The sequence below is a fragment of the Punica granatum genome, unplaced genomic scaffold, assembly GCF_007655135.1.
Source record: "Punica granatum isolate Tunisia-2019 unplaced genomic scaffold, ASM765513v2 Contig00112, whole genome shotgun sequence".
Taxonomy (NCBI): Eukaryota; Viridiplantae; Streptophyta; class Magnoliopsida; order Myrtales; family Lythraceae; genus Punica; species Punica granatum.
The window spans coordinates 10,639-26,210 of NW_022204099.1; the positions used below are offsets into that span (position 1 = coordinate 10,639).

General features: G+C 42.2%; 1 protein-coding gene across 1 annotated transcript; it reads left to right on the top strand.

Annotated features, from left to right (window-relative positions):
- The first annotated feature begins 9,953 nt into the window (after positions 1-9,953).
- On the top strand, positions 9,954-14,450 carry LOC116190075. Its single transcript, XM_031519738.1, has 2 exons — positions 9,954-12,336; positions 12,514-14,450. Exons 1-2 carry the CDS (start codon positions 11,292-11,294, stop codon positions 14,448-14,450), a joined length of 2,982 nt encoding a protein of 993 aa, XP_031375598.1. The 5' UTR covers positions 9,954-11,291.
- The last annotated feature ends 1,122 nt before the right edge of the window (positions 14,451-15,572 follow it).

Below are 15,572 nucleotides of genomic sequence, written 5' to 3' on the forward strand. Positions count from 1 at the left end.
TGTCTGATTAAGTTTCAAAAGATTAGTTTATGGTGATTTTTGTTAGTTCTCCTAGCTAATATAAATTGAGTTGGATATATATTTGGAGTTAGTTTTATGTTGTGTTAGGATGAGTTTGGTCACCAATAGAAGCTGAATAATTCGGTGGTAAGGCGGGGGGCAAATTTCTTAGTTGAGTTAGGAGGTTTTTAACACACATAGCTATGCCCTTCTGAAAAAATATATATATATATATAGATGTAGACAAGTGTGTGTACATATGTATATATATGCATATATTTTGCTCTTTGAGCTGATTATGGATTAGAGAAGGGATCTGATTTGAAATTTATCATGCATTATAATGATATCATGTGATGGGTTGATTGACCAAGCTCTTGTTTATTTGTATTTTGGAACTAAAGAAGTACTTAGAATTCCTTGTACTCCTTACTTGAATTTGGCTGATCGAATTGGCCCTCCGTATAATATAATTACTATTCTAAACTGATATGATTTGAGTTATGCATAGCATATCATTGGAATCGTTATGTCATTGGTTATATTTTAGTTATATTAATCAAATAATACGGGAGTTAAAACTGATACCTATATGTACTCTTATTTAGCATATTATCTAACCTTTGTGCTTGAACTGAATAGGGGCTGGGGAGACTGAGGTTATACCTCCGGAAGGCTCAACTCATTAAGTGGTCGTTTCAGGGGTGTTAGTGAGCACTTTCTTCCATCGTAAAATGATAATAAATATATATATATATATATATATATGTATGGTTATAGAAGTGATGGTGGCTGAATGATTGCGGAACATAGTTGATGTGTATGCGTAGTATGCTTGTGATGGTTGGACTATAGCCATGGGATCGCTGGATCCGGCGGATTATAAAAGGGGCCTGATCGGCCGCCGAACCCGGCGGAATATAAATAGGGACTTGATCGGCCGCTGGACCCGGCGGAATATAAATAGGGACTTGATCGGCCGCTGGACCCGACGGAATACAAATAGGGGCCTGATCGGCCGCTGGACCCGGCGGAATATGAGTAGGGGCATGATCGGCCGCTGGACCGGCGGAATATAAATGAAGGTCAACTCTTACCGCCAGAGGTTAATGGGCGGCCCCCGCTCATGAGACATGGATATTGGGAGTTGAGGATGATATGAATGAGGTGTGCGGGGTCACGGTACCGTCATAACTCTGTTGCGAGGAAATGCAACCCTATGGCTATATTACTGTTGTTTGGATTGGTTGCCCTATGAGTTGTGTGAAAGGATGATCTTGGTATTGGATGCTATATCACGGTGAAATATATATATATATATATATATATGTGTGTGTGTGTGTGTGTGTGTGTATGATTGATTGTCGTGAATTGTGATGTAACATATTAGCTCATTTTACCTTGGAATATAGTACTCACTGAGTTACAGCTCACCCCCTGCATACATTTTTCCAGATGAGCTAGGAGCTAGACTAGCCGCACAGGAGGGCTTTGGATAACGGGGATCAGCGCAAAGGATTTTGGCAAGTAGGCCCACCCATAGTATAGGTAGTAAGTGTTCGTAAATGTTACAATCCTGTTACGACCTGAAACTTTTGTTAGTTGGTTTAGTGGTATGGTTGTAGCTGAACACACTATGGAGAGCATATATGTACATTAGAATCCGTTAGACTCATTATATATTCATGTAGAGCATGCCGAGTTAGTTTAAAGGTTGGATGTGTTGTAGAAGTATGCTATATATATATATATGAAAGCTTTTCGTTCAGTCTATGTTACAAGATGGTTGCAACTGAGTAATCTTTGAGAGTTTTATGCATATATCTGAATTGGTTAGGTGGTTATATGTTTATATAGAGCTTGCTGGGTTGGTTCAATGTGTTGTGAGTTAAGAAAACAGATTATACACATATGAGTTGCGCATATGACAATGGATACTAAGGAATAGAGGGGAAACTCTGCTATAAATTTCGGGTCGTGACATTTTTTGTATCAGAGCCTAGGTTATAGGATTCTGTAGACTTAGTGTGCCTGATCCCCGTTCTTTTTGATTAGTTGCGGCCCAAGACGGGATATATCTTATCGTTGTGTTTGTTAAATGCTTGGTTAACTTGTGTTCTGTTTAGGAAAATTTGCAATGGGACCCAAACGTGCAAGGCGGGGTCGACCTAGATACCGCACAGCCGAGAATTTAGCTGATATGAGTACACCTGAGCCGATGACAGAGGAGCAAGTGTCTCAAGCTCCTCAAGAAGCTGCTGCAGCTGCTAGGGAACAAGATCCACCAATCCACCAGACATTAGCAGCCATGACTCGTCTAGTTGAGCAGCAAGCGCAGCTAATTGAGCAACAAATGGCCTTCTTTCAGAGACAAGCAACACAGCCGAGTGCATCCACATCTCACATGGAGTCACAATTGACGCCGTATGAAAGGTTTAGGAAATATGGTCCATCTAGTTTTTCGGGTAGTGCTGATCCGATAGAAGCGGAGAATTGGATAGCTGGAATGGAAAGAATTTTTTCAATCATGGAGGTTTCAGACACCCAACGTGTGGCACTTGCGACATTTATGCTAGAAGGGGATGCCCAGTACTGGTGGGAGGCTACTCAGAGACGACTGGACCCGAACTCTTCACATGTTATCACTTGGGGTGAGTTTACGCAAGCATTTTATAACAAGTACTTTCCAGCCTCGTTTCGGCGCACCAAGGAGCGGGAATTTCTTAATTTGAAGCAAGGAGAGCTCAGCGTAGCTGAATATGAAGTAAAATTTACCAAGTTGTCACGTTTTGCCCCTACATTGGTAAGTGATGAAACTTCCAAATGCAGTAGGTTCTTGGATGGATTGAACCTCAATATTAGGTCGCGCGTTTCCGTTTTGGAGATCCCATTATTTGCAGACCTATATAATAAAGCCATTATCGCTGAGGAGGACTTACGAGAGGAAGTTCATCAGAGGGAGCAAAGTAGAACTCGGCCTAGTAGCTCACTTGTAGAGGGTTCCTTCCGACCCCCAAAAAGAGGCGGGTTCATTCAAGGCTTCAATAGAGGGAAATCAACTTATCAGCAATCTCCACAATGGTTTCATGAAGATAAGGGCATCATAAGTCAGAGTGGTGCAAGTTATGGTGGAACTAATCTCCCGAGGCATCAAAATTGTCAGAATTGTGGTCGATTCCATTCCGGAGTTTGTCAAGTGCAGTCCGGGAGTTGTTTTCATTGTGGACGTCGTGATCACTTGTGAAATAATTGTCCGCAATTGAGGAGTGAGGGGGTTACATGTTTTAGATGTGGCATGAAGGGACATGTACTGAGGAATTGTAGGCAGCCTATAGTAGCAGCGTCTAGTAGTGCTAGTGTGGGCAATAGGCCATCGGCGATAAGAGGCCGTGGACAAATGAGTAGCAATAAGAGTGTTCAAGGCCGAGGGGGTGAATCGATGGTGAGCTCAGCAGGCCAGGCCAATAGACCAATGACGCAGGGTAGAGTATTCACCTTAACGAAGCGAGATGCGGATGCCACTCCGACTGTAGTGACGGGTACGTTAAATCTCTTTAATAAACCTGCTCATGTACTTATAGACCCAGGGTCCACTCATTCATATATCTAATTGTCATATGCCATGCATTCTAATAGACCACGAGAGTTATTAGATAGTCGTATGTCCGTAGCTACACCGACCGGGGAAAGTGTGGTAGTCGGGGAAGTGTATCGCAGTAGTAGGCTACAGTTAGGGGATAAGGAAATGTTAGTAGATTTAATACCCTTAAGCATTTGGGATTTTGACGTTATCCTCGGGATGGATTGGCTTGCTTCTCATCATGCTTCGGTGGAGTGTTACAAGGAGGAGGTTATTTTTAGAATACCGAATGAGCCTGAATTTAAGCTTCATGGAGATCAGTTGGGTGCTCCATTCAATGTTATATCATTTCTCGAGGCGACGAAACTTTTGAAGAAGGGGTGTGAATGATATTTGGCACATGTGGTTGCTATCGAGGTCAACTCACCAAAACTTAGTGAAATTTCAGTAGTTTGCGAGTTTCCAGAGATTTTTCCTGATGATTTACCTGGTCTTCCCCCTAATAGAGAGATTGAGTTTACTATCGAGCTAGAGCCCGGTACTGCACCGATTTCCCGTGCACCGTATCGTATGGCCCCGTCAGAACTCAAGGAATTGAAAATTCAGCTGCAAGAATTGTTAGAAAAGGGATTTATCAGGCCTAGTGTATCTCCTTGGGGTGCTCCCGTTTTGTTTGTGAAGAAGAAGGATGGTTCGCTCAGATTGTGCATAGATTATCGACAGTTGAATCGAGTTACGGTGCGCAATAAATATCCTTTACCTAGGATAGATGACTTGTTTGACCAGCTCCGAGGTGCTACCGTCTTCTCGAAGATCGATCTTAGATCGGGATACCACCAGCTGAAGATCAAGGACTCTGATGTGCCCAAGACTGCTTTTCGCACACGGTATGGACATTATGAATTCCTTGTGATGCCTTTCGGGTTAACAAATGCTCCAGCAGCTTTTATGGATTTAATGAATAGAGTTTTCCAGCCATATCTTGATCAGTTTGTGGTGGTTTTCATCGATGATATATTGGTATACTCGAGGAACCGGAATGAGCATGAAGAACATCTCCGAGTAGTGTTGCAGATTTTGAGAGAAAGAAAACTTTATGCTAAGTTTAGCAAATGTGAGTTTTGGTTAGATCGAGTGGGATTCCTCGGGCATGTGATTTCAGGTCGTGTATCAGTGGACCCCACGAAGATTGAAGCTATCTTGAATTGGAATCGTCCTACAAGTGTATCAGAGGTGAGGAGTTTCCTAGGATTAGCTGGATATTATCGAAGATTTGTGGAAGGATTCTCCCTTATTGCTGCTCCCATGACTCGGTTAACGCGGAAGAGCGTGAAGTTTGAATGGACAGATGAGTGCGAGCAAAGTTTCCAGGAGTTGAAGAAGAGATTGACCACTGCCCCAGTGCTTGTTATTCCGTCCACTGATGAGGGGTTTGTGATATATAGTGATGCATCCCATCAAGGCTTAGGCTGCGTATTAATGCAAAATGGCAGAGTGGTGGCTTATGCATCTCGGCAACTAAGGAATCATGGGAAGAATTACCCGACACATGATCTTGAATTGGCAGCTGTGGTATTCGCTCTCAAACTTTGGAGGCATTACCTGTATGGAGCAAGATGTGAGATTTATACAGACCACAAGAGTTTGAAATATTTGTTCACTCAGAAAGAACTCAACTTGAGACAGAGGAGATGGATGGAACTAATCAAAGATTATGATTGCGCGATCAACTATCATCCAGGAAAGGCAAATGTGGTGGCAGATGCACTGAGTCGGAAATCATCAGCAAGATTAGCAGGTATGTGGAGTGTTTACGACACACTTATTAATGAGTTGAAGTCATTAGAAGTTAAATTAGAGGCGACCAGTTCTGGAACATTGATGGCTATTTATGATGTGAAGCCAGTGCTAGTTGATCGAATTCGGGAAGCGCAACAAGTAGATCCATTTTTAGTAGAGATGAAAAACAAGATTAAGGAAGGCAGAGTAAAGGAAGGCAAGAAGTTTGAATTTCTTTTGAAAGAGGATGACACACTTATGTTTGGGAGTCGAATTTGTGTACCTGACGATGTTGAGTTGAAGAGAGAGATTCTTGCACAGGCTCATAGCTCACCATATGCAATGCACCCCGGAAGCACTAAGATGTATTATAATTTGAAGAGAAGTTATTGGTGGTATAACATGAAAAAGGAGATAGCTGAATATGTCGCTAAGTGTCTAGTATGTCAGCAGGTTAAGGCAGAACATCAGCACCCATCCGGGTTATTACAACCCCTTCCGGTACCTGAATGGAAATGGGAAAAGATCACCATGGATTTTGTCTCGGGACTTCCACGAACACGAAGAGGGCATGATTCTATATGGGTGATAGTTGATAGGCTGACTAAATCCGCTCACTTCCTACCAGCTAAAACGACATTTGGTGCAGATCAGTTGGCACAATTGTTCATTAAGGAGATTGTGAGGTTGCACGGTGTGCCGGCATCCATAGTATCAGACAGAGGTTCCTATTTTACTTCCAAGTACTGGAATAGTTTTGTTACGGCTCTAGGCACGAAGTTGAATTTGACCACTGCTTTTCATCCCGAATCAGACGGGCAAAGCGAAAGGACCATTCAAACATTGGAGGATATGTTAAGAGCGTGTGTTATAGAATTTCAAGGCTGCTGGGATGACTACCTTCCTTTGATGGAATTCGCGTATAATAACAGCTATCAATCTAGTATTGGAATGGCACCATATGAGTCGCTTTATGGTCGGGCTTGTCGAACACCATTGTGTTGGAACGAAGTTGGAGAGAGGCAATTAACTGGACCGGAAATAGTCGACCTAACAGCTGAAAAGGTCAAGATTATCAGAGAGAGATTAAAGACCGCTCAAAGGCGACAAAAGAATTATGCTGATAAACGAAGAAAGGACCTCGAGTTTCAGCAAGGGGATCGAGTTTTCTTAAAGGTATCACCGTGGAAGGGTATTATGAGATTTGGCAAGAAAGGAAAGCTTAGTCCCAGATATATCGGGCCATACGAGATTTTGGAGCGCATTGGGAAGGTGGCATATCGGTTGGCTCTACCCCCTGAACTGTCCCGTATCCATAACGTGTTTCACGTGTCAATGTTGCGTAAGTATATACCGGACCCATCTCGTGTTTAGAGTTATCAACCGGTGGAGTTAAATGAGGACTTAACATATGAGGAAGAGCCAGTGGAGATCTTAGATAGGAAAGAGCAGGTCCTTCGAACCAAGAGAATTCCATTAGTAAAGGTGTTGTGGAAGAGTCATTTGATAGGAGAAGCCACTTGGGAACCCGAGGATTCTATGAGAGTCAACTATCCATACCTTTTCCCGATATCAGGTAAATCATTTCGGGGACGAAATTTTCATTAGTGGGGGAGATTGTGAGGCTAGTGTCCACCAAACATGCATATATGCTCATATTCATATCCATGTGCACATGCATGGTTACATAACATACATGTACATAATATACCATTATTTTTTTGGCTGGATCTTTAAATGCATATAATATACCACAACTTGTGGCTGGATCATTATCTATATGAAAGAAAAAATAATAATAATAATAATAAACGAAAAAGTGAGAAATCGGATAGAGATGAGTGTAGAATGGGCCAAGTGGCCTCCTCTTCAGCAGCCCTTTCCTTCCCACCGCCTTTGACCATCTTTGACCACCTTCTTTTTCTTCTTTTCATCCTTATTTAAGCCATACCCTCCCTTGCTCTATCCCTAGCTGAAAGGAAACGAAAATGAACCAGAAGAGAGAGAGAGAGAGAGAGAGAACTGGCTGAGTCGAGAAAATTCTTGGAGAAGAAGAAGAGGAAGAAGGCTAAGTTAGAGTATTGATTAGTAAGTTGATTATCTATGATTTAAACATTCATATTTACTATGTTGTACATGGTTTGTGGCTCTTCTTGCATCCTTCTTGTCTGATTAAGTTTCAAAAGATTAGTTTATGGTGATTTTTGTTAGTTCTCCTAGCTAATATAAATTGAGTTGGATATATATTTGGAGTTAGTTTTATGTTGTGTTAGGATGAGTTTGGTCACCAATAGAAGCTGAATAATTCGGTGGTAAGGCGGGGGGCAAATTTCTTAGTTGAGTTAGGAGGTTTTTAACACACATAGCTATGCCCTTCTGAAAAAAAAAATATATATATATATAGATGTAGACAAGTGTGTGTACATATGTATATATATGCATATATTTTGCTCTTTGAGCTGATTATGGATTAGAGAAGGGATCTGATTTGAAATTTATCATGCATTATAATGATATCATGTGATGGGTTGATTGACCAAGCTCTTGTTTATTTGTATTTTGGAACTAAAGAAGTACTTAGAATTCCTTGTACTCCTTACTTGAATTTGGCTGATCGAATTGGCCCTCCGTATAATATAATTACTATTCTAAACTGATATGATTTGAGTTATGCATAGCATATCATTGGAATCGTTATGTCATTGGTTATATTTTAGTTATATTAATCAAATAATACGGGAGTTAAAACTGATACCTATATGTACTCTTATTTAGCATATTATCTAACCTTTGTGCTTGAATTGAATAGGGGCTGGGGAGACTGAGGTTATACCTCCGGAAGGCTCAACTCATTAAGTGGTCGTTTCAGGGGTGTTAGTGAGCACTTTCTTCCATCGTAAAATGATAATAAATATATATATATATATATATATATATATATATATATGTATGGTTATAGAAGTGATGGTGGCTGAATGATTGCGGAACATAGTTGATGTGTATGCGTAGTATGCTTGTGATGGTTGGACTATAGCCATGGGATCGCTGGATCCGGCGGATTATAAAAGGGGCCTGATCGGCCGCCGAACCCGGCGGAATATAAATAGGGACTTGATCGGCCGCTGGACCCGGCGGAATATAAATAGGGACTTGATCGGCCGCTGGACCCGACGGAATACAAATAGGGGCCTGATCGGCCGCTGGACCCGGCGGAATATGAGTAGGGGCATGATCGGCCGCTGGACCGGCGGAATATAAATGAAGGTCAACTCTTACCGCCAGAGGTTAATGGGCGGCCCCCGCTCATGAGACATGGATATTGGGAGTTGAGGATGATATGAATGAGGTGTGCGGGGTCACGGTACCGTCATAACTCTGTTGCGAGGAAATGCAACCCTATGGCTATATTACTGTTGTTTGGATTGGTTGCCCTATGAGTTGTGTGAAAGGATGATCTTGGTATTGGATGCTATATCACGGTGAAATATATATATATATATATATATATGTGTGTGTGTGTGTGTGTGTGTGTATGATTGATTGTCGTGAATTGTGATGTAACATATTAGCTCATTTTACCTTGGAATATAGTACTCACTGAGTTACAGCTCACCCCCTGCATACATTTTTCCAGATGAGCTAGGAGCTAGACTAGCCGCACAGGAGGGCTTTGGATAACGGGGATCAGCGCAAAGGATTTTGGCAAGTAGGCCCACCCATAGTATAGGTAGTAAGTGTTCGTAAATGTTACAATCCTGTTACGACCTGAAACTTTTGTTAGTTGGTTTAGTGGTATGGTTGTAGCTGAACACACTATGGAGAGCATATATGTACATTAGAATCCGTTAGACTCATTATATATTCATGTAGAGCATGCCGAGTTAGTTTAAAGGTTGGATGTGTTGTAGAAGTATGCTATATATATATATATGAAAGCTTTTCGTTCAGTCTATGTTACAAGATGGTTGCAACTGAGTAATCTTTGAGAGTTTTATGCATATATCTGAATTGGTTAGGTGGTTATATGTTTATATAGAGCTTGCTGGGTTGGTTCAATGTGTTGTGAGTTAAGAAAACAGATTATACACATATGAGTTGCGCATATGACAATGGATACTAAGGAATAGAGGGGAAACTCTGCTATAAGTTTCGGGTCGTGACATTTTTTGTATCAGAGCCTAGGTTATAGGATTCTGTAGACTTAGTGTGCCTGATCCCCGTTCTTTTTGATTAGTTGCGGCCCAAGACGGGATATATCTTATCGTTGTGTTTGTTAAATGCTTGGTTAACTTGTGTTCTGTTTAGGAAAATTTGCAATGGGACCCAAACGTGCAAGGCGGGGTCGACCTAGATACCGCACAGCCGAGAATTTAGCTGATATGAGTACACCTGAGCCGATGACAGAGGAGCAAGTGTCTCAAGCTCCTCAAGAAGCTGCTGCAGCTGCTAGGGAACAAGATCCACCAATCCACCAGACATTAGCAGCCATGACTTGTCTAGTTGAGCAGCAAGCGCAGCTAATTGAGCAACAAATGGCCTTCTTTCAGAGACAAGCAACACAGCCGAGTGCATCCACATCTCACATGGTGATAGGGTTGAGCCGGTCTCCGAGCATGAGGACAAGTTGCATATTTCTACCGGACCGATAACCAGAGCACGTGCCAAGAAATTGGAGCACGCTTTGCAGAACTTATGGACGAATATTCTGGAAGAGGCATGCAGTTCGAGAGACGAGCGAGTCGACTCGGGGCTGATTTTGGTCATCAAGAGTGCTGAACCTCATCAGTACACATCGGGACATTAAATGATGACCACAACCACCTCAAATCGGGTTGAATATGCATCCTAGAAGATGGCCACCAATTCTGGTTTGACTATTAGGTTGGAATATGCCTTCTAGAAGATGGTCACCAAATCTGGGTGGAATATTAGGTTGGAATATCTGGTTGGAATATCTGGTTGGACTATTACGTTGGAATATGCCATCTAGAATATGCTTGTTTTCCTTAGTTGTCTTCAATTGCAAGAGCATTATATAAGCTCCTCCCTAGGTTAGTTTTAGACACAACTCTTCTACCATTTTTCCTATCTTGTGAGAGATATTCTCCAAATTGTTCTTGTTGAACTTATGCTTCAAGGGTTGCAAGTCGATTACTTGTAGTTCTTAAGCTTCTTATAATATCGGTTTCTAGCTCTATATAGCTACGGGGTCGATATTCCACCTTTCGAAATCTCTATCTTGGACGATCCGGGATTTGATTCCATATCATTGTTGCTGGGTTCCGCGACGGATTCGACGGGGTTCGCATCATTTTTGGTATCAGAGCTTAGGCTCCAAATTGAGGTTTCATCTATCCTTGTTCTTTCCTTGTTCACCATTCTGGAATTTTTAGATCTATCTTCCATTTCTATCCTTTCCATTTAGTCTTGACTGATCCGTTCATAGCTATTAAAAAAAAAAATCGTCCAAAAAAAAAAAACGTGAAAAAGAATCAAAAAAAAAAAAAAAAAGAGGAGAGGAGATCTGATTACACAGGCCTTAAGTAGATCTGTCATAGTTGCTTCCATTCTGCTTTTCTCCGATCGTATTTGTGTCCATTCCATCTTTGATTTGTCTGGGCTCATTCCTTTTACATACATCTTGTCCATCCATATATCTCTTTGCTTCTTTGCTACTTGGAACTGATATTATAAGTGGCTCGAGCGAACAAGTAATTTCCTCAAGGACTTGTAATTAGATTGCTCAGTTCGTCCAGAACTTTGTGGAGAAATCTGTGAGAGGAAAAAGGCTAGAGGGAATGAGACCATCAGAGGGTAAAAGCCATTGTATCGAGTGAAATACGAGAGTTTGTGTGACATCGATTTGAGAGTAAACACGTGAGGGAGTGATTGTGAGGTTCTTTTTCTCTAATATTTCTTTGCAGATTTCAACATGTCGCAAGAAGATAGCGGGGGACATGAGCAAAGTAGTGGAGGGCCTGGTCAAAGCACAATTATTCGGGCTATGCAACAACAATTTGAGCGAATGAACATGGTGCTCAATACGATTAATGACCGGTTGGAGAGGCATGATGAGCGGATTGACCAGTTGCGACAAGCTCCCAATCAGCAACCAAGGAGGAACAATAACCGACAGCCAGCACCTACTACTGATCCATTTGATGGCCACGAGGAGGGATCCTATGATGATGAGGATGATGTGTCTTCCATTGCCGCAATGAGACGAGCTCGAGGAGCAAGGGCTGAGACGCCATGGCGCGGACGTGGAAGGCGCCAAGAAAGAGACACCGTTGATCGTAATATGGGGTCCATCAAGCTGACCATTCCTCCATTCCAAGGCAAGAGCGATCCCGATATTTACATCGAATGGGAAAGGAGGGTTGAACTGGTTTTTGATTGTCACAACTACTCCGAGGAGAAGAAGGTGAAGCTTGCAGCTGTGGCATTCACCGACTATGCCATAGTTTGGTGGGATCAATTGACGGTGAGTAGACGCCGAAATGGAGAGCGACCTATTGACAATTGGGAGGGCATGAAAGCTGTCATGCGGAGGAGGTTTGTCCCATCCCATTACTACCGGGATTTATACTTGAAGCTGCAGAATCTTAAGCAAGGGTCTAAGACCGTGGAGGAGTACCACAAGGAGATGGAGATTGCCATGATTCGCGCCAATGTTGAGGAGGATCGAGAGGCAACCATGGCTCGGTTCATTAGTGGACTTAATCGGGAGATTGCCAATATTGTGGAGCTGCACCATTATGTGGAGCTTGAAGAATTGGTGCACATGGCTATGAAGGTTGAGAGGCAACTCAAGAAGGGGGGACGATCGTCATCCAGGTTCGAATCCTCTAATTCGAATTCGAAGTGGACTTCCAAGTTTGAAGGGGCTGGACCTAAATGGACTGGTTCGAAGCAAGAGGAGAAGGCCAAGGGAAACAAGCCCGCAACCAAGCCATCATCTGATTCTAAGGAGAGGGGTAACTCTTCTTCCCAACCTCAAAGAAACCGTGATGTAAAATGCTTTCGTTGTTTGGGTTCTGGTCATTATGCTTCTCAATGCCCGAACAAGAGAGCCATGATTATGTTAGATAACGGGGAGATTGCAAGTGCGGATGAGTATGAGAGTGACACTGACTCTATGCCATCACTTGAAGATGCCGATGATGTGGAGCATGCTGTATCGGGTCAAACTCTTGTTGTTTTGAGAGCTCTACATGTGCAAGCCAAAGAAGATGGTGATGGGCTACAAAGAGAGAACATTTTCTACACTCGATGCCACGTGAAGGATCGAGTATGTGGACTGATTATTGATGGGGGAAGCACTGTGAATGTGGCAAGCAAGCTGATGGTGGAGAAGCTTGGTTTGAGCACTCAAAAGCATCCAAGGCCATATAGACTTCAGTGGCTGAATGAGAGTGGTGAATTAAAGGTGACAAAACAAGTGTTAATCTCATTTTCTATTGGGAAGTACCATGATGAAGTTTTGTGTGATGTAGTTCCTATGATAGCCAGCCATTTGTTACTCGGGAGGCCATGGCAATTTGATCGAAGAACTACACATGACGGGTACAAGAATCGGTATAGTTTCATCAAGGATGGTCGAAGCATGACACTTGCACCGCTGCCACCACATCAAGTGTTCGAAGAGCAACTCCAAATCAAAAGGTCCAGTGCTGAGAGTTCAAAAGAAAGTAAGAGAGTGGCTGAACCAAAAGAAAAGGAGAGTAAAAGTGAGAGGAAAGAAATTCGAGAGAAAAGTGAGAAAGAGAGTGAAAAGAAAGAAAAATGTGAGAGTTCAGCCTTGAAAAGAAAAGAGGGGAAGAAATTGAGTTTCTTCACAAAAGAAAGAGAATTAGAGAGTGTTAGTAAGGATGAAAGGCCAATGATATTGTTCTTGTACAAAGAGGCCTACTTATCTAATACTTTTAACCTATATTTGCCTAGTGTTGTGGTTTCTCTTTTGCAGGAGTATGATGATGTGTTTCTTGAGGGGACGCCACCGGGATTGCCACCAATCCGTGGGATCGAACATCAAATTGATTTCATTCCAGGAGCGCCCATTCCAAACCGGCCAGCATATCGGTGTAATCCCGAAGAAGCAAAAGAACTCCAAAAGCAAGTTGATGAGTTGCTGACCAAGGGCTATGTCCGAGAGAGCATGAGTCCATGCTCTGTGCCCGTGTTGCTTGTTCCCAAGAAAGATGGCACATGGAGAATGTGTGTGGATTGTCGAGCTGTGAATAAGATAACGGTAAAGTATCGCTATCCTATTCCTCGATTAGATGATATGCTTGATGAATTGCATGGTTCCACTATATTTTCTAAGATTGATTTGAAGAGTGGATACCATCAAATTCGCATGAAAGAAGGAGATGAGTGGAAAACAGCATTTAAAACCAAGAGTGGATTGTATGAGTGGTTAGTGATGCCATTTGGATTGACTAATGCACCCAGCACATTTATGCGCCTTATGAATCATGTCTTGCGTGCTTACATTGGAAAATTTGTTGTTGTTTACTTTGATGATATTCTGATTTATAGCAAAACTGAGCATGATCATATGAATCATTTGAGGTGTGTTCTTGAGGTGCTGAGGCATGAGAAGTTGTATGCTAACCTTAAGAAGTGTGAATTTTTCTTGGAAAGTGTTGTTTTTCTTGGTTTTGTCGTAAGTTCCAAGGGTGTGGAAGTGGATGAAGAGAAGGTGAAAGCAATCCGGGAATGGCCTACACCCACTACCATTGCTGAGGTCCGAAGCTTCCATGGCCTTGCTGGGTTCTATCGAAGATTTGTGCGCAATTTTAGCACCATAGCTGCTCCTTTGACCGAGATCATCAAGAAGGAAGTTGGCTTTAGATGGGGCAAAGAGCAAGAGAATGCATTCAATACCTTGAAAGAAAAGCTAAGTTCTGCTCCTTTACTGATTTTACCGGACTTTTCTAAACCTTTTGAAATCGAATGTGATGCTTCCGGTATTGGTATAGGTGCCGTCCTTATGCAAGAGAAGAGGCCTATTGCTTACTTCAGTGAGAAGCTCAACGGGGCTGCGTTGAACTACTCCACATACGACAAGGAATCTATGCTTTGGTGAGGGCTTTGGAGACATGGCAGCATTACTTGTGGTCCAAGGAGTTCATCATTCACACCGACCATGAGTCCTTGAAGCATTTAAAGGGTCAAAGCAAGCTGAACCGAAGGCACACACGTTGGATCGAGTTCATCGAGATGTTTCCCTATGTGATCCAATACAAGAAAGGTAAGGAAAATGTAGTGGCTGATGCCTTATCTCGCAGGTATACTCTTATCTCAACTCTTGATGCCAAACTTTTGGGATTTGAATATATCAAAGAGTTATACTTGCATGATCATGATTTTAAGGAAGTCTTTTCTGAATGTGAAAAAGGGGCTTTTGACAAGTTTTATAAGCATGAGGGGTATTTGTTTCGTGAAAACAAGCTATGTATTCCACAAAGTTCCATGCGAGAATTGCTTGTTAGGGAAGCCCATGGGGGAGGTTTAATGGGGCATTTTGGTGTGGCTAAGACCTTAGATGTTTTGAGAGAGCATTTCTTTTGGCCACATATGAAAAGAGACGTTGAAAGGATCTGTCTTAGGTGTGTCACATGTAAGAAAGCTAAGTCTAAGATTCAACCTCATGGACTTTACATGCCTTTGCCCGTTCCTAGTCATCCATGGACTGATGTATCAATGGATTTTGTTTTGGGTTTGCCTAGGACTAAGAATGGTAAGGATTCTATCTTTGTAGTAGTGGATCGTTTTTCAAAGATGGCTCATTTTATTCCTTGTAAGAAGACGGATGACGCTACTCATGTGGCGGGCCTTTTCTTTAAGGAAGTAGTGCGTTTGCATGGCATCCCCAGAACAATTGTAAGTGATCGTGATGTTAAGTTCCTAAGTCACTTTTGGCGTGTTTTGTGGGGAAAATTGGGAACAAAGCTATTGTTTTCTACCACTTGCCACCCACAAACTGATGGGCAAACAGAGGTTGTAAATCGAACCTTAGGTACTTTGCTGCGAGCTGTTATTAAAAGGAACGTGAAAAGTTGGGAAGATTGCATTCCATTCATTGAGTTTGCATATAATCGGGCCATGCATTCTTCTACTAAGTTTTCTCCCTTTGAGGTTGTTTATGGCTTTAATCCACTGACCCCATTGGATTTAACTCCATTGCCTATTGGTGAGATTGTTAGCC